General features: G+C 40.8%; 1 protein-coding gene across 2 annotated transcripts in view; it reads right to left on the reverse strand.

Moving 5' to 3' along the window:
• Positions 1-3,150: 3,150 nt before the first annotated feature.
• Positions 3,151-24,725, reverse strand: part of il-1r1 (interleukin-1 receptor type 1) — a 26,453-nt gene continuing 4,878 nt past the window's right edge. The window contains 9 exon segments of one of the 2 annotated variants that reach the window (NM_001124360.1): positions 3,151-4,374; positions 4,466-4,624; positions 4,786-4,929; positions 5,061-5,200; positions 5,370-5,505; positions 5,600-5,662; positions 5,908-6,085; positions 6,351-6,519; positions 6,788-7,007. In NM_001124360.1, the coding sequence (NP_001117832.1) occupies positions 3,935-4,374; positions 4,466-4,624; positions 4,786-4,929; positions 5,061-5,200; positions 5,370-5,505; positions 5,600-5,662; positions 5,908-6,085; positions 6,351-6,519; positions 6,788-7,007 (1,649 nt within the window). In that variant the 3' untranslated portion in view covers positions 3,151-3,934. 2 annotated transcript variants of the gene reach the window in all.

A 24,725-nucleotide genomic window follows, 5' to 3' on the forward strand; every position in this document is an offset into this window, starting at 1 on the left:
AGTCCACAATCATCTCCTTTGTCTTGATCATGTTGAGGGATAGGTTGTTATTCTGGCACCACACTGCCAGGTCTCTGACCTCCTCCCAATAGGCTGTCTCATCGTTGTCGGTGATCAGAGACCTACCACTGTTGTGTCATCAGCAAACTTAATGATGGTGTTGGAGTCATGCCTGGCCATGCAGTCATGAGTGAACAGGGAGTACAGGTGGGGACTGAGCACGCACCCCTCCGGGGCCCCTGTGTTGAGGATCAGCCTGGCAGATGTGTTGTTACCTACCCTTGCCACTTTGAGGATAAGGAAGTCCAGGATCTAGTTGCAGAGGGAGGTGTTTTGTCCTAGGGTCCTTAGCTTAGTGCACTATGGTGTTGAACGCTGAGCTGTAGTCAATGAATAGAATTCTCACATAGGTGTTCCTTTTGTCCAGGTGGGAAAGGGCAGTGTGGAGTGCAATAGAGATGGCATCATTGTCACGTTCGTCGTAATGAGTAGACCAAAGCGAAACACACTGAACAAAACAACAAACAACCAACCAAACGAAACCTGAAGCTACTGTTGTGCACTCAGGCAACTAAATGTAGACAAGATCCCACGAATAACAATGGGGAAATAGCTACGTAAATATGATCCCCAATCAGAGACAACGATAAACAGCTGCCTCTGATTGGGAACCATATCAGGACACCATAGACATACATTTCACCTAGATGACCCACCCAAGTCACTATCACGCCCCAACCAACACAGAGAATAAACAGCTTACTATGGTTAGGGCGTGACAGTCATCTGTGGATCTGTTGGTGCGGTATGCAAATTGGAGTGGGTCTAGGGTTTCTGGGATAATGGTGTTTATGTGAGCCATGACCAGCCATGGCTACAAACATGAGTGCTACGGGTCGGTAGTCATTTAGGCAGGTTACCTTAACGTTCTTGTGCACAGGGACTATGGTGGTCTGCTTGAAACATGTTGGTATTACAGACACAAGACAGGGAGAGATGGAAAATGTCAGTGAAGACACTTGCCAGTTGGTCAGCGCATGCTCGGAGTACACATCCTGGTAATCCGTCTGGCCCTGCGGCCTTGTGAATGTTGACCTGTTTAACTTCTTAAGGTATAGGGGGCAGCATTTTCACTTTTGGATAAATAGCATGCCTAATTTCAACTTCCTGCTACTCATGCCAAGAATATAAGATATGCATATTATTAGTAGATTTGGATAGAAAACTGTTTGAATCATGTCTGTGAGTATAACAGACCTTATGTAGCAGGCAAAATCCCGAGGACTAATCGTTCAGAATTATTTTGTTTTAGGTCTCTGTCTGTTCAGTGGGTTCTCATTGGGAAACGGTATTTCTTGGGGACTTGTTTTCAGTTTCTACCGCTTCCACTAGATGTCACAAGTCTTTGGAATTTGATTGAGGTTATTCATTTGTACAATGAAGAAGTACGGCCATCTAGGAACTGCGTAACACTGTTGAGAGTTGCGCAAGACATGAAAAGTAGCTTGGTTTGTTGTCTTCCTGTATTGAACACAGATAGACCCGTCTTCAATTTATTTGATTTTTAACGTTTAAAAATACCTAAAGTTGTATTACAAAAGTCATTTGAAATGTTTTGGCAAAGTTTACAGGCAACTTTTGAAATATTTTGTAGTGACGTTGCGCAATTTGGAAGCTGTTTTTTTCTGGATCAAACGCGCCAAATAAATGGACATTTTGGATACATATGGACGGAAGTAATCAAACAAAAGGACCAATTGTGATGTTTGTGGGACATATTAGAGTGCCAACAAAAGAAGCTCGTCAAAGGTAAGGCATATTTTTATTTCTGTGTTTTGTGTAGCGCCTGCAGGGTTGAAATATGCTACCCTCTTTGTTTACTGTTTACAGATAATAGCTTCTTATGCTTTCGCCGAAAAGCCTTTTTAAAATCTGACATGTCGGCTGGATTCACAACAAGTGTAGCTTTAATTTAGTATCTTACATGTGTGATTTAATGAAAGCTTGATTTTTATATAATTTTATTTGAATTTGCCGCGCTGCATTTTCCCTGGCTTTTGGCAGAGTGGGACGCAAGCGTCCCCTATACCATAAGAAGTTAAAGGTCTTACTCACATCGGCTACAGAGAGCGTGATCACACAGTCGTCCGGGACAGCTGATGCTCTCATGCATGTTTCAGCCTAGAAGAGAGCATAGGATTTATTTAGCTTGTCTGGTAGGCTCGTGTTACTGGGCGACGACGTCCTCGATGCACTTATTGATAAAGCCAGTGATTGATGTGGTGTACTCCTCAATGCCATCGGAAGAATCCCAGAACCCTATTCCAGTCTGTGCTAGCAAAACAGTAGCTAAGATGGGGAGAAGTCGGTCCATAATAAAGTGCTGATCTGCCTTAACAGAACTATTAAACAAGGCAGATCCTACAGGCTCTCATTTTGTCACACCTGGACTACTGTTCAGTCGTGTGGTCAGGTGCCACAAAGAGGGACTCAGGAAAATTGCAATTGGCTCAGAACAGGGCCCCACAGCTGTCCCTTTGATGTACACAGAGAGCAAACATATGCATGTCAATCTCTTGGCTCAAAGTGGAGGAGAGATTGACTTCACCACTACTTGTATTTGTGAGAGGTATTGACATGTTGAAAGCACTGAGCTGTCTGTTTAAACAACTAGCACACAGCTCAGACACCCATGCATACCCCACAAGACATGCCACCAGAGGTCTCTTCACAGTCCAAGTCCAGAACAGACTATGGGAGGCACACAGTACTACATAGAGCCATGATTACATGGAACTCTATTCCAGATCAGGTAACTGACGCAAGCAGTAGAATCTGATTTAAAAAACAGATAAAAATACACCATATGGAACAGCGGGGACTGTGAAGCAACACAAACATAGACACAGACACATGCATATACACATGATAACACACATGTACACATGGATTTTGTGTTGTAGATATGTGGTACTGGAGTAGGGGTCTGAGGGCACACAGTGTGTTGTGAAATCTGTTATGAATCTGTTAATAATTACATACAGTCATCAGTGATCTAATCCTACAACCTCATGACACCTTCTTAGTTCTAGGGAGGTGTATTGGTTAGAGATTATGGTTTCATGATTTCTCAGAAATTAATCACTCATCTAACCCATCAAACACACTTTTAATTGACATGCAGCATTCACAAGAGCATACACTCTTTCTCAAACATGCACACAGAGGCAAACATGAATTCAACTTCATTAACTTAAAGGTCTCGAACATATCTATCCTTATATTCAGCAACTATTGATGGAACTATTGGAAGAAAATAGTCCAGTTCATCACATTTCATAATTTATCAAATGTACAGTGTAAAGTGAGCTAATAAAGTACAGTAGTTATACAATAAAAACAAGACAAAACAAATGTAGAGACTGTACCATTTAGAGATTACTAAGTCAGTGGAAACCTTGGTTGAGACCATGCTGTTTCCAAACCAGCCAGATGATATCCTGTTTATACTGAGACAACATAGCGCCAGGCCAGCTGTACCAGTACCACTGCCCTGACGCATTACACAAATAACTCTGTTACTGCTAGAAAAAGCTTCTCAAGTGCTCTTGCACAATTCTTAGAGGACACTCGATTACACTGGAACTAGTATGAGCAAAGTATGAGCAAAATTAGCAAAACTCTATTCAGGAGGAGTGTAACTGTTTCTTGTAGGCCGGATTGCTACAAGAAAAAGCCTCTCAATCTGCACAAGTGCTCTTGTACAATTCTTAGGACACTCGATCACATTGGTGTCTCAAACATATTTTAAAAAATCTATAATTCAACAATTCAAGGGTTCCAGGATCAGGCTTGGCCTCACCAGCCATAGGCATAATAGCCATGTGAATACATCAATATAAACATTGTCAGATAACGTCTAATAGAGACATGACTAATACAGTTCTATACTACAGTTTATCCCAGGTGTTGGCTGCGGTTTCAGAGCCCCTTTGGGCTTGAAGGGCATGTGGTATCTAAGACACTTCCAGAAGTGGCCATTAGGGGACGCAGTGGAGCTGCTCTTTCCAGAGCTGGGCCTCCTCCATCTCAGAGCTCCCTGCTTCCTCCTGATATAGTGAAGTGACTTGGGCAGGGAAGTGTAGTCCACCTTGCCATCTATCTCCACCAGGACAACCTGGAGGCCATTTTGGATCAAAGCGTCGTACAGGCCAATCTGCTGGTCGTAGCTAGGGCGGTCCTGCAGGCTCTGGTGCAGTGGTAACTGGTCCTCAGGATCCATTTTGGGGTGTAGAGGGGATGCACTCTGGGCTGACAGGATGATGATGAGTCGTCTGCTTCTCCGCATTGTCTCTGAGGTGACATCATGGATCGCTACAGAGAAACATGGGACTTTATTTTGTGAACTGGGACAATGCAGTTGATCAACATTCATATCAATCAAAGTGTGTGTGTGTGTGTGTACCTTCCCCAGGGAGGTCATCCCGGCCACTGACAAAAAGTGTGTATCCGTATCGTCTCTCCAACACCTCAGGTAGAACCTGCAGAGCAAACATCTCTGCCTTGGACAACCCATCACCATGGACATAACTGACATAGGCATCATACAGCTTTCCATCTGGTGCTGGCGAAGTAAAGAGGAGAGGAGAGGAGGAGAAGAGGAGGGAAGGAGAAGAGAATATAAACATTTTATCCATAATAAATATACATATTTAGAAAATGGCCATAGACCTTCAGGTTTAGAGCCAGGAATCTTATGTGATTGTGGAGGATCTGTTTACGCACCCCTCTTTTTGGACACTAGGGGGAGGAGTCTCCTATAGGCCAGCACCAGGTCCACTTTAAAGAGGCAGCACATCGCTACTCCAAGAACGACCATAGAAAAGGCCAGGCAGAGACACAGGCATGTGTAGAAACCACTGTGATTGGCTAGAAAGGAAGGAAATCAGCACCTTAAATCAAATCTCTCACAAATGACATGGCCAACGTCCTGTTCAAACAGACTCTTATGGGTGATTTTAAGTCCTCCATGTTACTTAGGACTGTGTTTGGGATCCTACCTGGTTGGAGCCACAGAAACCCTATGTCCCGACCCACGGCGTTCCTGGCGATGCAGCTGATGGTCACGTTGAGGAACTCAGGACGGACCTCATAGATAGACAGAGTGGACCGGCCATAGACCCCACTACTCCTAGAAAGGCTGAGGTGCAGGTGGTGAGAGAGTGAGATGGTCACAGTCACAGTGTAGGACAGAGCTCTACACACATACTCATGCACACGCATGTGTAGCCACACACGCAAGCACGCACACACCTCTGCAAACACACAGACTGAGATACTGTATACTACAGTTTTAAAAGAGTACTCACATTGTTGTCTTTGTCACGTTGAGCTGTTCTATGTGGTCGGTATGTCTTCCATCTACCGTCCAGAACATAGAGCTCTCTGACTCTGTACCTTCACCGACCCCTAGAAACGCTGAACACACCAGCTCTACTCTTGAGCCTGCCGTCAAACAGAAAACACTCTTGAGTCAGTGGCTGTGTCATGGCCCTTTTTAGTATTATCTCCTAAAAAGCATGATGTCCTCATTTCTCACCTGGTTCAACCGTAAAGGTTTCTTTTCTGGGATAGGTTACTTGGGGTTTCAACGGGACTTTTTCTGCCAATACAAAGACCACACAGGTATGGGATAGTCAAACAAAGCCGTATCGATAACGTACAGGTAAACAGAAACGCTCCAATCCTTACAAAGTTACAAATCACCTAATTGTAACAAACAGAGAATAACAAATAAATGGAAAATATAAACAAATTACAATTTCACTCTCGGTTGCAGCCACAGAAAGTGTGGTCAGAAGAAATATATGCTCATGGCATAGAATTGAAATGGAGGTTTAGCTTTACCTTTGTTGACTTTGAGCTGAGTGCTGTGGGTGGCGGTGTAGTTTCTCCCCTGCAGAGAGAACTCTACCAGGCAGGTATAAACTCCAGCATGGCTCTCAGTAGCATTGACCAACCGGAGCCTCTTCGGACAATCTTCTTCAATGATCGTCTCTCCATGCTTGTCGACAGGACTACAGTCCTGCACATCCCATCAGAGATGCTGTATGTCAAACTTAGCTCACGCAATCCTATCTAATTATCCCAAATGTTATCCCAATTATCCCAAATGTTTTTTTCTATTACCAATTTTGAGTACTTGACAGCAATGACACAAAGTATCATGCCCGTTGTCATAAGCTGATGTCAGCTCTTATGATTGTTCATGACATCTTTTATGTCATTACTATGACATTGTAATGCAGGCCTTATGGCACGGGTATGTCTAGATGGGTGTCTGCTCTTACCTTGAACCATCGGATGTGTGCTGTGGGGTCTAGACTGAGGACATCCTGCTGTCTGCAGAACACCACTTCACTCATCCCCTGGGATACAGTCCTGTTCTCAGCTGGGACAGGACAGGGCCCAGGGTCCACAGACAAAACAAACTTCATCTCCCACGATCCAGTGGGGTACCTGTGTCATAACACACATGAACATATGACCAGTGCTCTCCATTTACTATTGAAACAATAAAGTTGAGAATTATTAATGTGAGACATTAATACATTTAGGATCTGGAAAGTGAAGACTGATTCATACGAATCATCCTGATTCAATCTGTGTGCGATATTGGAATTATCTCCAAACATTCTTGAAATCACTTTAGGAACTAAAATATGATGATATGCTTTAACAAAGGCATTTTCTCAACTACATACAGTAACCTAGAGAGGTTTCTTACTTGCTCTCACAAGTGTAGTGTCCGTTATGGGAGGTGTGGGTAGGTAGAAACCACAGAACCTCCCCTCTGACCTCCACCCCAGAGGTTGTGTTAAGGGTCTGGTTCCCCCCTCTACTCCAGGTCACAGTGGTTCGGTCCTCAGCATCATCGTCATCACTACACTTCAGCTGGAAGAAGTGACCTGCACTGATGTGGTGGACCTCTACGGCCCCCTGGTGTTCTGGATGACACAATGAAGAGGTTGTTGTTACTGGTTTATGTCAACTCAATACGACCATCAATTCCCTCAGGGGCAATTTAGAAGGAGGAGGACAGGAGTACTTAAAACAGTATAGGCTTGAGGTTTAGCAGTATAAGACTCGCTGAGAAAACTGGAACCCGATGGCCAGTCAGCTGCAACCCACAAACCATCAGCTGTGACCCTCCAGTGGGTCCTGAACAAATCACTGTTAGCCACTGATGAAGAGTAGTAGCTATCTATGCTAGAGCAAATCTATATTGAGCATTGACAGTAAAATACCAATGTAGAGCACTTTTCAAGGCACTCCAAGCAGGAAATGAAACTGCTGCTGTTACACTTTGAGGTTGCTTGACCTTAATGTTTGCAATATCTGTTTATATGCATAAAAAGAAGGGCAAACCAATCAGCCTTTCTTCTGACGCACATTTCAGATTTAGACCCCATTTAGGGAGACAGGATGTATAGAAGGAGACAAACATTTAATAAGAGAGCCTTTCAAAACCAAGTGAGGGGGAGGGGAGAGGGGGGTAGAGAGAGAGAGAAAGAGCATAATACCACCTGTCTCCCATGACAGAAACAGTAAAGTCAAACATATTACATCAATTTACACACCTAAATTAAACCCCACCTTTGAAAATGTTAATAAAGCCTTGAAAAATGAAATAATTAATGTACAAGTTACCGATAAGAGCTTTATAACCTTTATTTTAAAAAATAATAATTTTACCCCTTTTTTCTCCCCAATTTCATGGTATCCAATTGGTAGTAGTTACAGTCTTGTCTCATCGCTGCAACTCCCGTACGGACTTGGGAGAGGCGAAAGTCGAGAGCCATGGGTCCTCCAAAACACAACCCAACCAACCCACACTGCTTCTTGACACAATGCCCATCCAACCCGGAAGCCAGCTGCACCAATGTGTTGGAGGAAACACTGTACACCTGGCAACCATGTCAGCGTGCACTGCACCCAGCCCGCCACAGGAGCCGCTAGTGCACGATGAGACAAGGATATCCCTGCCGGCTAAACCCTCCCTAACCCGGACAACGCTGGGTCAATTGTGCACCTCCCCATTGGCCACCCAGTCGCGGACGGCTGCTTTATAACCTTTATTTAACTAGGCAAGTCAGTTAAGAACAAATTCTTATTTACAGTGATGGCCTAACCCGGCCATTTGTGCACCACCCTATGGGACTCCCAATCACAGCCAGATGTGATGCAGCCTGGATTTGAACCAGGGACTGCAGTGACGCTTCTTGCACTGAGATAGCCCGAGTGCTTAATAACAGTGGTGTAATGTAACTAGTAAGTAGAAATACTTTGAGGTAAACTTAAGTCGTTTGATGGGTATCTGTACTTCTTTTCGGCAACCATTAATTTTACTCCACTACGTCCCTAAAGAAAATATGTACTTTTTACTCACATACATTTTCCCTGACACCCAAAAGTAAATTTCAAATTCCTAGCAAGACAGGATTCATTCACTTTCCAATTCACACACTTATCAAGAGAACGTACACCGAGGTCATCATTTCTGCCTTTGATCTGATCAGTAAACACATGCTTCGTTTGTAAAGTATGTCTGAGTATGCCACTGGCTATCCATAAATAAAATAGGAAATCAAATCTGGTTTGCGTAATATAAGGAATTTGAAATGATTTATAACATTTACTTTTACTTGAAATACTTAAGTGTATTTAAAACCAAATACTTTCAGACTTTTTCAAGTAAAGCCTAGTATTTTACTGGGTCACTTTTACTTGAGTCATTTTCTATTAAGGTATCTTTAGCATGACAATTGGGTACTTTTTCCACCACTGCTTAATAAGTTAACATAGGGAACACTATATAGCCATACCTTATTTTGGATGCGAAGGCTTTTACAAAGCATAATACAGATCATAGCAAGCAACAGTTGGTTTAGGAGAAACCATTAGAACGATCCTACATGAAAAAAATACTATAGGTCTAAATACTGTAGTATTACTATATTTTTATACTATACTTTCACTGTAGTGTTTTTGCGGCCTGTACTGTAGGGTTTTGTGGACATGACTATAGTATACTATAGTATTGACTGTAGAGTTTTTGCGAACATAACTGTAGTATACTGTAGTATTTACTGAAGTGTTTTTGCGGACATACTGTAACTGTAGAATATTACAGTGTTCACTGTAGTGTTTTTTGTGGACTTTACTGTAGTATACTGTGGTATTTACAGAAGTGTTTTTGCGGACATGACTGTAGTATATTATAGTATTCACTAATATTTTTGCAGACATGACTGTAGTATATTATAGTATTCACTAATATTTTTGCAGACATGACTGTAGTATATTATAGTATTCACTAATATTTTTGCAGACATGATTGCAGTTTACTAAATTATTCACTGTAGTGTTTTACTTTTTTCACATAACTCACAATGTTCCCTAAAAAAGTTAAACTTGAACTGAGTATTTGGTCTCCACAACTGTTCATTTCACTATTAATATTATAGATGTAACGGTATTCGTCGTCGGAAGATGAGGAATCTTCGAGCCAAAGCGCAGAGTGGTAAGTGTTCATGCTTTCTTTATTAAAACTGAACACTATAACAAAAATATCAAAGAGAATAACCAAAACAGTCCTGTAAGGTGCAAACACTAAACAGAAATGAACTACCCACAAAAACCCTGTGGGAAAAAGCTACCTAAGTATGGTTCCCAATCAGAGACAACGATAGACAGCTGTCCCTGATTGAGAACCATACCCGGCCAAAACAGAGAAATACAAAAACATAGAAAAAGGAACATAGAATGCCCACCCAAATCCCACTCTGACCAAACCAAAATAGAGACATGAAAAGCTCTAAGGTCAGGGCTTGACAACAGAACCTTTGTTTTTGATTCAGAACTTAATATATCCATTTAAATCAGAAAATAAACAGAAAGGGCATTGACAAAATTGACACCCTAGACTTAATATTTGGTAGCACAGCCTTTGGTCAAAATAACTGCGATCAAGTGATTCCTATAGCCATTGATGAGTTTCCTGCACCTCTGTACTGGTAGTTTGGCCCACTCCTCTTGTGAAAACTGCTGCAATTCTCCCAGATTTGAAGAATGCCTTCTCCACAAGTTTTCAATGGGATTTAGATCTGAACTCATTGCTGGCCACTTCAGAACAGTCCAGCATTTTGTCTTGAACCTTTGCTGGGTGTGTTTGGGCTCATTTTCATGCTGGAAGACCCATGACATTTGACAGAGACCCAGTGTTACGGTGAGTGAATGAGGACCCAAAAGCGAACTAACTTAAACAGAGCTTCTTTAATAACCAAACATAGGTAGGCTCAGATAGACCGGCAGATTCCGACAGGACAGGACAAGGTTACAGCAAACATGACGATAGTCTGGTTCAGGCATGAAACACAACAAACAAGAATCCGACAAGGACAGGAACAAAAACAGAGAGAGATATAGGGGACTAATCAGAGGGAAAAAGGGAACAGGTGGGAAAAGGGGTGACGAGGTAGTCAGGAGGAGACAAGGAACAGCTGGGGGAAAGCGGGGGAGAAAAGGTAACCTAATACGACCAGCAGAGGGAGACAGGGTGAAAGGAAAGGACAGAAAGACACAACATGACAATACATGACACCCAGCTTTCTAACACTGGGTCCGACATTGCGCTCCACAATGCCTCCAAAATGCCTTGGTATTCTCCTGATTTCATGATGCCAGCAAAGCAATCCCAAAACATCACTGAACCTTGTTAGGGAAGATTCAGAATTTGTTGGTAACATATGTAAGATGTTTTATATTCATCAAATATGTGTAAGTTAATTCTCATCAGAATGGTATTTTTGTGTAATTCTGTGGTGAGGTTGCGTCTGTTCTATGTCAAAACTAAGTTGCCTGGGCCGCTGAGAGGGGAGAGGTCAAAGTGTCATCATGTGTAAACATATCTTTCACTCTCTACCTTTCCCATAGTGGGGAAAGGAAGGTTGCAGTGTCTGGAATCATTCTATGCTCCCTCTTATGTTGTTTCTATCTTAACCTATAGCCTCACCCTCCTCTCCGTGAGTTTGTCCAGGAGTTTGTATTTAGAGTTGGTTGTATCTAAATGACAATTTGATATATGCCTGTTGATTTGGAGGATTGGTTTATGGTTCTGGGGTTTGGGAAAGGAGACAAAGGTGAACGATGAATTATGTCTATGCTGTCTTATCCTGTGTGTGTGTCTTTACTATAAAGGACCTCATTTACAATGTGGAAGGGGGCTCTCAGAGAATTCACTGGGAGACACTGAATTTATCTGAGAGTCACGGGATTGTGATAGAGCTCATATAATTAAAGATGGACTTTTATAACTAACTCTGACTTGTGTGTGTGGTTTGCTCCCATGATTTGGTAAATAGAGGAAATTTCCACGACATTTGGCGACGAGGATGGGATGTGAATCTTCACTCGGTGACCGTTCCTACGATCTAGGTAAATAAATCGTGCACGAGGGATCCCCTAAACTTGGGATCTCAGGGAGAACCACACTTCGGGAAACGAAGCAGATGGACCAACCTTTGATCTAAGAGGAAGCGAGCCGAGTGGATACCACATCTCGAACTGAGTTTTTTTTAAGAAAAAGGTGAGCGAACCACACACAGATTTGAAGTCAAGTTTTTTTTATTATGCCTGTTACGTATACTCTGAGCGTGAATTCCTTTGTAAGGAAGGCACCTTGGCGGCGTAAGCAGGGCCGAGTCAGAGGAGAGTAATCTGGGGGTTTTGTGGACTCAAAAGATACTCTGCGCTGTCCGGTTGCCAGTGACCAAGAGCCCTCCTGACACTGAATTGATCACAGTGGGGATTTGGTGAGGTCTGTCGGGGTGAGGGGCCAGGGGGTCTGTGTGTTCTAGGTGAAACACGGCACTTGGTGAAGCCCTATTGGAAGAAGGACCTCATTCTGTGCGTCTGTGTGATTTGTCTAAGTGACCCTCAGATGTGGTGAATTCCAATTATTATAAATGTGCTAGCCAGGTATGCCCTAGGGTTACTCTGTGTGAGTCGGACCGTTCTGTGTGAGCGGGGTAGGGTTACTCTGTGTGAGTCGGACCGTTCTGTGTGAGCGGGGTAGGGTTTACTCTGTGTGGGCAAACCTTTTGATGTTCTGTGTGGACGTCAGAAAAGTTCTATGTGAAAAATCTGACCAATCCTGTGTGGATGATCCTGAAAGTGTGTGAGTAACTAAGATTTCTTAAGTTTTATATGGATTCTGTGAATTATTTGAAATTATGATAAATGGTATGTGTGTATAAAGTAATGCTGAAAATGATTAGATACAATTTAAACCACCCATTCGTAGACGTACGTAGGTTTTGAGTTGATATCTTAAATGGATAATTTGATAAAGATGAAGTTTTTAAGCACTATTACAATAATCTACAAAATCTGGGAAATTGAGCTCTAGAAACTGATTAGAGTGTGTCCACTTTTGGTTATTTTACCCTAACGGTGTAACTATAGAACGCATATTGGATTATCTCCGTCTGGGTGAAACATTTGAAATCAAACTGCCCTTAAGGTCTGAACATGTTATAATTTTTCTTCCCAGTATGAGAGAAATTGCGGGATTTATTGAATAAATTGTTTTCCATAAAGTTAAATAGAATTCGAGGGATGCTCGATGTAATTTATAATGTTGTACAAAGCCTAAGGTTTTCCATCAAACTAATTATCCTTGCGTGACTAATGTGATGTAGTAAAGTAATTGAAAGACGTTGCATAAGTAAACATTATCTATTTTTATTAAAATGAGCAATAACTGTTTCCTAGTCATTAACTGTCGATGTTATTCTTTGATTGCTAATATGTGTAATTTGGAATTTGAGAATCATAGCTGGAATTTGAGAATCATAGCTGGAGTAACGTTTGTACTATTAAAATTGGGCTATTATTCTTTTGGGAATTACCGATAGTGACGTGTTTTGATGTTACTTTGTAGATGAGGTTTATATCTGGAGAATTTTGGTTATTGGCAATAGCATTAGTGGTTCAGTGGTAGAATTCTCGCCTGCAACACGGGAGGCCCGAGTTCCATTCCCAGTCATGGCGCTGGCTCAATTTAGAGTTTCTGATTGTAAATAATCTAGTTGTATGTTTTGCCTGGAAAGTTATGGTCGCTGGTGTTTGTATAAGAGATAAATTGAACGTTTTCAATAGATTTTTTAGGTTAAATTGATAGGCTAATTCAATTTAAAAGAATAACGAAGCGAATTCTGATGCAAGACGATGTCTGTTCACTAAATTATCTGCTCAATAATGTATTGAGAATTGGGTCGTATTTAAATTACTGTATCAATAGAGAAGACAGTTACCTAAGTTAAAGACACTGAATGATAGCGGGGAGAGAATGGCGATAGGAAAGTGGTTACCGAAATGTTTTTCATTCTTATAGATTGACTGACGCATGTTATAATTTTTGCGCTGTGTGTGTTATTTTTAAAGAAATATGATACATTTCATAAGTGTGGAGAGCAAAGAGAAGAGGAAGTTATAAAGTTGGGGTTTTAATCTTACGATAGAGGTAAGGAAAAACGTTGAAATGAGAGGGGTTATATTTTTGCCCAACTGGGGGAAAAAGAAATAGGAAAGTTGAGTTGAAAGTATGGAAGAGAGTGGGTTGTTATGTTGGCTGCTCATTGTCAGGGAAAGTTGCTGGAGGCAGGTAGATTGTTGTAGAATAACGTACATTTGCGTTATTAGTTTGAATATACAATAACCTTACTCTAATTGTTTTAACCGTTGTTCAGGTACATTTTTTTCTGTATTTCTAGCAGCTGATTCGCTAGGTGAGCATCATAGATTTGTGGCGTTTATATTTACTGTATTAGGCTATGAGAATTGGTAGACTGGATGTCTGAATCATAAAACATCGTAAGGATAGCTTCTGATTGTTATTGATTCTTGGTTTGATTGTTTAAGTAACACCAGTTAATTTGAGCAGGAAAGTTCATGTACTCTAAGGTTATGGTATGTTTCCATTATGTGGAACAATGTCAGGTCATTAAAAGTGATTGCTGGATTGAATGGTATGAGAACCTGTTGACAGAAGACTGAATGGGTATGAATGTTGAAAAGCAAGATTGGGCCAAAGACTAAACTAGTATGTTAAGTGGGGGAGTATCATAGATTTTAATTATAGTGTTGTTATAGTAGTTATATAGTGCAGTCAAAACAATTTCATATGTTTTGGTAAATTAGCTAGGTTGAATTTGGTATTTGAGTTCCTTTATTATTTGCTTTTTAAAACAAAGGTTGGAATCAAGTATGATGCCTTGGCACTTAAAATCAGATACCACCAGGAGCTTTTTACATCAGTAGTTGTTTTTTGAGGAACATGCAGACTGTGTTTTATTTTATTGAGATGTAAACATGAGTCTCTGAGCAATTTTGTCATCTGAATCATTATAGTAGTGAGTTTTTGTGTAGTTTGTTATTTGCATGAATTTATCACTGTATCATCTGCATACATTGGAACTTCAGACCCTGTACAGACTAAAGGAAGATCATTAATGGATGTGCTGAACAGTATTGACCTTTGTGGATATCAGTGGGGGAAAAAAAAAAAAGTTTATTTTTATTTTACGATGATGAGACAGCACCGACTTTTGAAGGATTTTAGATTTGTTTAAAAAAAATCAGAATTGTTTTTTTACTAAATTTACATCAACAGATTGAAATTATTAGGTTGCTGATTAAGAGTTTTTTTTAGGAGTTGATTTAACTTGATTAAACATTGTATCATGCATATACATTGATTTGATTAAAACTTATGATTAATGATTTGAGGTACAGTGGAATTATCATTAGGTTTGGTTTATAGTTTGAGTTTGAGTTTCTGAGTCATGTAGTGTAATGAATAATAAGTGTTATTGTGTTTTCTCCGGGAAAATTGATATTTCACTGTCTCTCTCTCTGGAATGTTTCCAGGGAATATACTCTTGGGGAGAGTGAGTGAAATTGGGGCCATAAACTACCACATTGAAGGGGCCACTCACCACATTGGGATTGTAATGAGTTTTTATTTTCTGACTTTTCATTACACACGCAAATTCTTTTGATAAAGGAATGTTCTGGGAACATGGAAATATGAAAATGTTTGGAACTAGTTGATTATTGTTTGCAAATTGTTTCATATAGTGAAAAACACTGCTTTGAAGGGTTTTGTATGACCTATGACCTTCTGATGACTTTCCGTTGTGGCTTGATCACCCGCATTGGAAAGCCATTTGGAAAATAAATGTATGGTCATTTGTAATACTGCTTTCAAAATAATTTGTGTAATTGGTAAATATGTTTCTTAATCCATATTTGTAATTTGGACCAGTGTGAAGAGGGCATTGCTTTTAACTAAGGGTATGCTGCTTTAAGTCTATTTTCCTATGACCATAGGGGTTAAATAATTTTTCTTTGTGGAGTGATTTTTTTTAGTTTAGTGATTTTAATTTGATTAGGTTAGCTGAAATTTTGTTTTACATTACTCTCATACGGAGAGATGTGTGTAAAACATGGGGGAGGATTCTGTTTTTTGAGGGTTTGAATTGAAGTTATGCAACTTAAGTGATATGTGAATGAGTGTATTGTATTGTTGAGTGTATTGTATTGTTGAGTGTATTGTATTGTTGTGTTTGTTTTGTTCTATTCCCGAGAGATATAGGTCTAATTTCTTGATCCTGGGCTCTACGATGGAGTTGACAGTGAGATGGGGAGTATAAACCAATTTGAAAGAATAGTTTCAATAGAATGTGTGGATATTCTATTTGAAATATGTTTAGATATGTGTATTAAGAATAATTGGTAAAAGTAATAATTTATCATGTAGTTAATGAACTGAAATAAACTGTTGTTCTGATCTGTTCTTTCGAGGTTATCATGAAGGGTGACATCAGACGGTATCTTAATGCATGGAAGAGATAATTTGGACCGAATGGTGTGTGTACCTCAAAACCCCCTCTAACTGGCTGAAGAAGAGAGACAAAGGCATTGAAGGAGGCTTTCCAAACCACTTCTACCGAGAGAAAAGAACCAAGCCAGAAATTGGTGTACAGTATCAGATCTATGCTATCAACTGCTTTTCTTTCATGGTTCTGTCATACTGTGAGGAGTCCACTTGGAGTGATCATGGAGAAAGATCTGTTCTGACATTTTCTTATGATGCTGGTATGTTGGTTGACGAATGGACAAGACATTAGTGGTAAAGATGAGACATTGAAATTGGGACATTATCATGGGCCGTCCATTTTGAACTGTAAAGCTATTTGAAGAAAAACGAAGATGCCAGAAGATGCCGTGCCTGAGAGGGGGGGGGGGGGGGGGTTTAATCTAACTGTGCCATTAAAATTGTTTATACTTTTGTGGTATCAGATTGATTGAAGAGGTCTACACCATGTAAATTGTAGTAATTTAGATTAAGAATGCATTGAGATACTGATCTGTATTAAAATCATGATTAAAAAAGTTACAGTATAATTATCCCATAATTCTACTATTATGTAAATCTGCTAATATTGATGTGTGTTAAATTGAGGTTTTTACTTTGAGTGATAAGACAAATTTGAATCACTGAGGAGTGCTATTCTAAATATTGGTTTGATAAATAGTTGGGTTGTTACTTATGATTTGTAATATGAATGATTTCAATGACCTATTCTCTATTCCTAAGTATATTTCTGAGCATGAGTACTTAGAGGGATGTCTGTCCTATATGTTGTGAGGAGGCCTGTATTTAGACACTGGTTCTCGTGTAATTGAAAGAGCATAAATATGTTGTGTTTTTATTTTCCTCAAATGGATTATTCTGTGTTATTAAACATGTGTAAGGAAGGTTGTCTTGTAGAATAAAGGTTGTTGTAATCTTAGTTTCAGAAGGGAGGAAGCTTACATATAAGCTAAGGTATTTGACATTGAGGGGATTTGAATTTTAAAATATTGAGTATGTTACTATTCTGATTCTTCAAAAGGGTCTGAGTCCCTTGAGAGGGGAATGTTAGGGAAGATTCAGAATTTGTTGGTAACATATGTAAGATGTTTTATATTCATCAAATATGTGTAAGTTAATTCTCATCAGAATGGTATTTTTGTGTAATTCTGTGGTGAGGTTGCGTCTGTTCTATGTCAAAACTAAGTTGCCTGGGCCGCTGAGAGGGGAGAGGTCAAAGTGTCATCATGTGTAAACATATCTTTCACTCTCTACCTTTCCCATAGTGGGGAAAGGAAGGTTGCAGTGTCTGGAATCATTCTATGCTCCCTCTTATGTTGTTTCTATCTTAACCTATAGCCTCACCCTCCTCTCCGTGAGTTTGTCCAGGAGTTTGTATTTAGAGTTGGTTGTATCTAAATGACAATTTGATATATGCCTGTTGATTTGGAGGATTGGTTTATGGTTCTGGGGTTTGGGAAAGGAGACAAAGGTGAACGATGAATTATGTCTATGCTGTCTTATCCTGTGTGTGTGTCTTTACTATAAAGGACCTCATTTACAATGTGGAAGGGGCGCTCTCAGAGAATTCACTGGGAGACACTGAATTTATCTGAGAGTCACAGGGTTGTGATAGAGCTCATATAATTAAAGATGGACTTTTATAACTAACTCTGACTTGTGTGTGTGGTTTGCTCCCATGATTTGGTAAATAGAGGAAATTTCCACGACAACCTCCTCCATGTTTGACGATAGGGAAGGTGTTATTTTCTTTGAAAGATTAATGTTGTTTTTTGTAAACATAGAGATGGTGTGCTTTACCATAAAGCTCTAATTTGGTCTCAGTCCACAGGAAATTCTCCCAGAAAGAACTTGGCATGTTCAGGTGTTTTGGCAAATTGCAGTTGGGCTTTATTATGTATTTATCTCAGCAGTGGGGACTTCCTGGGTCTCCTACCATATAACCCCCTTTCATTGAGTTGGTGACGGATGGTGCGAGTTGAAACTGTTGTACATTGTGTCTGAAGGTCAGCTTGAATCTGGGTGTCAGTTGACGGAGGTGCTTTCTCCACCATCCAAACAATCCTTCGCTGCAATCTTCCATCAAGTTCTCTTGCTGCCACATCCAGGGAGGTTGGCTACAGTGGCATGGGCCAACATTACATACGGTGGAAACAGAAACAGCCAGGTCTCTGTAGCCTTGAGATTGTTCACGCTTGGCTACAACCTTGTGTCGGACCTCCTCAGATAATTCTCTGGTTTTCTTCCTTTTTTCCATGCTCATTGCGATACACACAGTAACACAAAACAGGATAATTATTATTTTTCTCTATTCAAAATGGTTGAATTAGTGAGCTCAATTCCAAAATAAAGTGTTGTGTTTTTGCGGACTTTACCGTAGTAATAACAGTAGTGTTTTTTGCAGACATGACTAGTATTTGCTGAAGTGTTTTTGCAGACATGACTGTAGTATTTGCTGAAGTGTTTTTGCAGACATGACTGTAGTATTTGCTGAAGTGTTTTTGCAGACATGACTAGTATTTGCTGAAGTGTTTTTGCAGACATGACTGTAGTATTTGCTGAAGTGTTTTTGCAGACATGACTGTAGTATTTGCTGAAGTGTTTTTGCGGACATGACTGTAGTAACACCTGCCGACACAGGTGTGTGACACAGGTGTGTCGCCTATTAATTTGGGTCAACAGTTCTGAGCAATGGAACGAACCAGACAACACCTTAGCAAAAATATAAACACTTAATTACAATTGTAACATCAAAACGTAAGCCAGGTTCAAGGCCCATTAAAGGGAAACAGTAGATGCGGGTACTGGAGGGCGCTGCCAATAAAATGCTTGGACCTCAAACCAGCAAAGCCTCCCCAAACAAACCAATTAAATGAAACCACAAAGACATTATTGCAGTGGCTTTACATAATGAACATCTCGAATATTGTGACATGAATAAACTCACTGATTGTCAAACAACACATACCATTATGAACAATCGACCACACCTCAAACATTTCGTCAAGACAGCATGGTCACAAAATGGTTGCTCACAGAAATAAAACAGCAACGACGCCGTACAGCCTGCCTACACACACACACACACACACACACACACACACACACACACACACACATTTTAGTCCCAGTAACCTCTCTGCCGAATCCACAATAATGTCCATCTTCCTGGAATTTCCCTCCACTTTATCTGTGACATTGATCCCCATTGCCATAAAAATCACAAAGTCCACCTTCTTTACACTTAACATCCCTGGATCCTGCTGGAGGGAAGCCAACTCTGCAGGCTGTATTGAAGGCATTTCCAATACCATGGAGTCCTCAAAAATACCTTTCGTTCCCTCCACCCTTTTGTCACCCTCTGCATATGAAATGTTCTGGACAGCCCTGACTTTGGCAACCTCATTCTCTTTCACAATTGTCGGGCACTCCAAAGATGTAGCTTCATGCCTTCCACCACAGTTGCAACACTTCACAGTCTTCATAAACATTTACCATGACCTTCATTTCCACATCTCGGATTCCTTCGCTTGCAGACACTCTACATGTCCGGCAGGTAGCCTAGTGGTTAGAGCGTTGGGCCAGTAACTGAAAGGTTGATGGATTGAATCCCTGTGCTGACAAGTTAAAAATATGTTGTTCTGCCACCGAGCAAAGCAGTTAACCAAATGTTCACTGGGTAGTGAAGATGTGGATGTTGATTAAGGCAGCCCCCCCAACCTCTCTGATTCAGAGGGGTTGGGTTAAATGCGGAAGACACATTTCAGTTGAAGGCATTCAGTTGTACAACTGACTAGGTATCCCCCTTTCCATTGTAAACATTTCCTGAATGTTCTCCCCTAAAACTTGGTTCCTAGCCTGTCACACAATATTGTTCAGATACAAGATTGTGGTGATGCCCATCTACTGTGGGACTCCAGTTAAAGTGCAGGCGGTGGCAGAGATGCAGTTAAGTTTAAGAGCCTTTACAGATTCAGATAATGGAGATGATACATGGCAGGGAATGATTGAAAGTTGTTGACATTAGACTTATTAAGAATTGGTATGGAGTATGGATTATCTAAAAAGGAGACAGAGAGGTGCAAATAATAAATGGCAATGAACATACATAATTAAATTGTCTGTTAATGACAATAATCAATGCATATAAATGGGTAAAGGTAAAGCTATGCATAAATATAGCAGGAGTAAACAATAAATGGCCAGAAAGGGGGTGCAATAGCATGCGGCATGGTAGGCCGAAGCTATAGCAGGCCAATGTATCAATGGCTACATAGCATAACATGGCAAGCAAACAGACAATATAAAGCTAACAAAACTACTTTGACCCTATCAAAGGGTTGCACCATGCCAACAACCTGGGAGGACAGGCCACCACCACACAACACAAACTAACTCTTCTGAAGTCAAATCTAGTATACCCAAATACTTGCCTGCAGCTGACACCACAACATCTATTTTCTGAGATTGACATTCCATTTCTGCGGTACAGTAGATAACCATTACTAAAAACGCCAAGAAGCATATATCACTTGTTGGCTTATCCCTCAGTGCTGGCACAGATCTACTACTCACAGGGATCCTCTCAGGATCCCTCACATTTGACCCATCCTCCTCTACTTTCTTCACTGCCTCAGCATACGACACCTCCTGCACTACTCTGACTCTAGCCTCCTCAGCCTACCACTCTCACACCTGACACTTCTAATCCACAGCAATATGGGCACCCTTACAGTTGACACACAATTATATCCACTGTAACTACACAATCCTCTATCTCATACCATCCTGCACACTTACCACACTTCCCATCTTGGAATCTCCCTCCTACAAACTGCTGCGACATGACCATAAACATTCTTCACAAAAAAAATACAGTTTTATATCTTTATGTTTGAAGCCTGAAATGTGGCAAAAGGTCGCAAAGTTCAAGGGGGCCGAATACTTTCGCAAGGCACTGTATACGTTTTTTTATGTGCAAACATTTCTAACTGTTTTTGCATTGTCATTATCGGGTATTGTGTGTAGATTAATGAGAAAAACCAACAATTTAATTCATTTTAGAATAAGGCTGTAACATAACAAAATGTGGAAAAAGTCAAGGGGTCTGAATACTCTCCGAATGCACTGTAGCTACAGTGCCTTGCGAAAGTATTCGGCCCCCTTGAACTTTGCGACCTTTTGCCACATTTCAGGCTTCAAACATAAAGATATAAAACTGTATTTTTTTGTGAAGAATCAACAACAAGTGGGAAAACTGAAAAATTGGGCGTGCAAAATTATTCAGCCCCTTTACTTTCAGTGCAGCAAACTCTCTCCAGAAGTTCAGTGAGGATTTCTGAATGATCCAATGTTGACCTAAATGACTAATGATGATAAATACAATCCACCTGTGTGTAATCAAGTCTCCGTATAAATGCACCTGCACTGTGATAGTCTCAGAGGTCCGTTAAAAGCGCAGAGAGCATCATGAAGAACAAGGAACACACCAGGCAGGTCCGAGATACTGTTGTGAAGAAGTTTAAAGCCGGATTTGGATACAAAAAGATTTCCCAAGCTTTAAACATCCCAAGGAGCACTGTGCAAGCGATAATATTGAAATGGAAGGAGTATCAGACCACTGCAAATCTACCAAGACCTGGCCGTCCCTCTAAACTTTCAGCTCATACAAGGAGAAGACTGATCAGAGATGCAGCCAAGAGGCCCATGATCACTCTGGATGAAGTGCAGAGATCTACAGCTGAGGTGAGAGACTCTGTCCATAGGACAACAATCAGTCGTATATTGCACAAATCTGGCCTTTATGGAAGAGTGGCAAGAAGAAAGCCATTTCTTAAAGATATCCATAAAAAGTGTAGTTTAAAGTTTGCCACAAGCCACCTGGGAGACACACCAAACATGTGGAAGAAGGTGCCCTGGTCAGATGAAACCAAAATTGAACTTTTTGGCAACAATGCAAAACGTTATGTTTGGCGTAAAAGCAACACAGCTGAACACACCATCCCCACTGTCAAACATGGTGGTGGCAGCATCATGGTTTGGGCCTGCTTTTCTTCAGCAGGGACAGGGAAGATGGTTAAAATTGATGGGAAGATGGATGGAGCCAAATACAGGACCATTCTGGAAGAAAACCTGATGGAGTCTGCAAAAGACCTGAGACTGGGACGGAGATTTGTCTTCCAACAAGACAATGATCCAAAACATAAAGCAAAATCTACAATGGAATGGTTCAAAAATAAACATATCCAGGTGTTAGAGTGGCCAAGTCAAAGTCCAGACCTGAATCCAATCGAGAATCTGTGGAAAGAACTGAAAACTGCTGTTCACAAATGCTCTCCATCCAACCTCACTGAGCTCGAGCTGTTTTGCAAGGAGGAATGGGAAAAAATGTCAGTCTCTCGATGTGCAAAACTGATAGACACATACCCCAAGCGACTTACAGCTGTAATCGCAGCAAAAGGTGGCGCTACAAAGTATTAACTTAAGGGGGCTGAATAATTTTGCACGCCCAATTTTTCAGTTTTTGATTTGTTAAAAAAGTTTGAAATATCCAATAAATGTCGTTCCACTTCATGATTGTGTCCCACTTGTTGTTGATTCTTCACAAAAAAATACAGTTTTATATCTTTATGTTTGAAGCCTGAAATGTGGCAAAAGGTCGCAAAGTTCAAGGGGGCCGAATACTTTCTCAAGGCACTGTATCTTGAGGTATTTGTTGTAACTCTAAATGAAGCAACACAAACATTGGCACAGACAAATGCACACACACACAGACATACACACACACACACACACACACACACACGATAACATACGTAATGTACATACACACAGATTTAGTACTGTAGATATGTGGTAGAGTAGGGGCCTGGGGGCACACAGTGTGTTTTGAAATCTGTGAATGTATTGTAATGTTTTTAACATTTTATAAACTGCCTTAATTTGGTTGGACCCCAGCCTGCTTTGGCAGCAGCTAATGGGGATCTGTGATAAATACAAAATACAAATATGTATACCTATGCTAGCATATTTTGTGAACAAAAGTAGTTTAAAAGTCACACACAAGGCCTCCCGGGTGGCGCAGTGGTCTACGGCACTGCATCGCAGTGCGGGTTCGCGCCCAGGCTCTGTCGCAGTCGGCCGTGACCGGGAGGTCCGTGGGGCGACGCACAATTGGCCTAGCGTCGTCCGGGTTAGGGAGGGTTTGGCCGGTAGGGATATCCTTGTCTTGTCGCGCACCAGCGACTCCTGTGGCGGGCCGGGCGCAGTGCGCACTAACCAAGGTAGCCAGGTCGATTCTCGGCCCGCACAAGCATGAAAACTAAATACAGGCACAGACTGTGTGTGGGAAATGCTTTAAGACTGAGACTCTCTCCAATACAACCCAACATTGCAGAGTTATGTAAATGTATCGTATAGTGTGTGGGCAGGCTTACAATGATGGCAAAAAACAACATTTGAGAGTGTGCTGACCCTGGTGCTAGAGGGGGTACGCAGCTGGAGGTTGAATGTTGGAAGGGGCACGGGACTATAAAAAGTTTGGGAACCACTGTTCTAATGCAATGTCCATGACATGTTACAGCCACAACAAAATAATCAAGAAGTCAAGCATCTGCAGACCAGCGAGGAGGAGGAAAGCATATAGAACAATAACAACTAGCAAGTTTTATCAGACAGTTTCAGGAAATGCAGGAATAGAGCACGCTAGCCAGTAATAGTAAAATTATTATTTGAAACCACCACATGCACATTATCTGTATCTGTATTATATTCCATATGTTTTAATATATTTATACTTTATTGCTATCTGTCTCATGTTGTACAGATCATCAGCATGAAGTTTGAATTATCTTGAATTGTCAAGTGAAATAAACTCTAATTTAAATAACTTTGTGCCTCTCTTTCAGATCTGCCAAGCACACCTCTGCCTCTGACAGCTTCTCCCCATGTTGACCACCAATAGACAATGCCCACCATGAAAGCTGCCGTTGATGGGCTCCTGGCCAAGCACCACATGGAGAAAGACATCCTGAAGGGGGTGGATACATACAGCTCTGCTATCAGCTCTACCACCAGTATCATGCCTGTGTCAATGTCATTAGCTGCTACAGCCAAACTAATTTGCTAATGTTTTATTTCACCATATAGTATTGTTTTTTCCCATTCAATATCTAGGCTGACTGTGCCTCGAAGCGGTTGGGTAAGCTCCTTCCTCATTGGCCATGTCAGTTGAACAGTGCCACAGTGTTTCCCAACCCCTGTTTGTCATAGCTACATTCTTCTTCTTCTCTACCACAGATTCCCACAAGGTCTCAGACTCCAGGATGGGTTAATGCTTACAACAAAGAAACAGACCTAGAGTTGTCGATTTCCATTGCTACTTGTAATGTTAAAAAGGGAAGAAAAAGACAATCCTATTCTTCTAAATTAGCTAACTAGACTACTACACACAACCACAAGAATAGTTATTTTTTATGTTATTGATTAGGCCTATATCTTCGTTTCACCTAATGAATCAAATTATTCATCTAACAGAAATCCTTGTAATTTTGCAATAAAGTTGACTAAAGGAGAAGCTCATCTTTGTTTTTAGGTATTTTCACTTGGTAATGAGTAGTAAGTAATTATATAGAAATTGCTCATTGGTCACTTTAAAGTTACTTATTATATAGCTTAGTGCCAGCATTGGTATGTGGTGGTAAATAGACAGCTATGAAAAATATAG

Source organism: Oncorhynchus mykiss, chromosome 3 (genome assembly GCF_013265735.2).
Source record: "Oncorhynchus mykiss isolate Arlee chromosome 3, USDA_OmykA_1.1, whole genome shotgun sequence".
NCBI classification, from domain to species: Eukaryota; Metazoa; Chordata; class Actinopteri; order Salmoniformes; family Salmonidae; genus Oncorhynchus; species Oncorhynchus mykiss.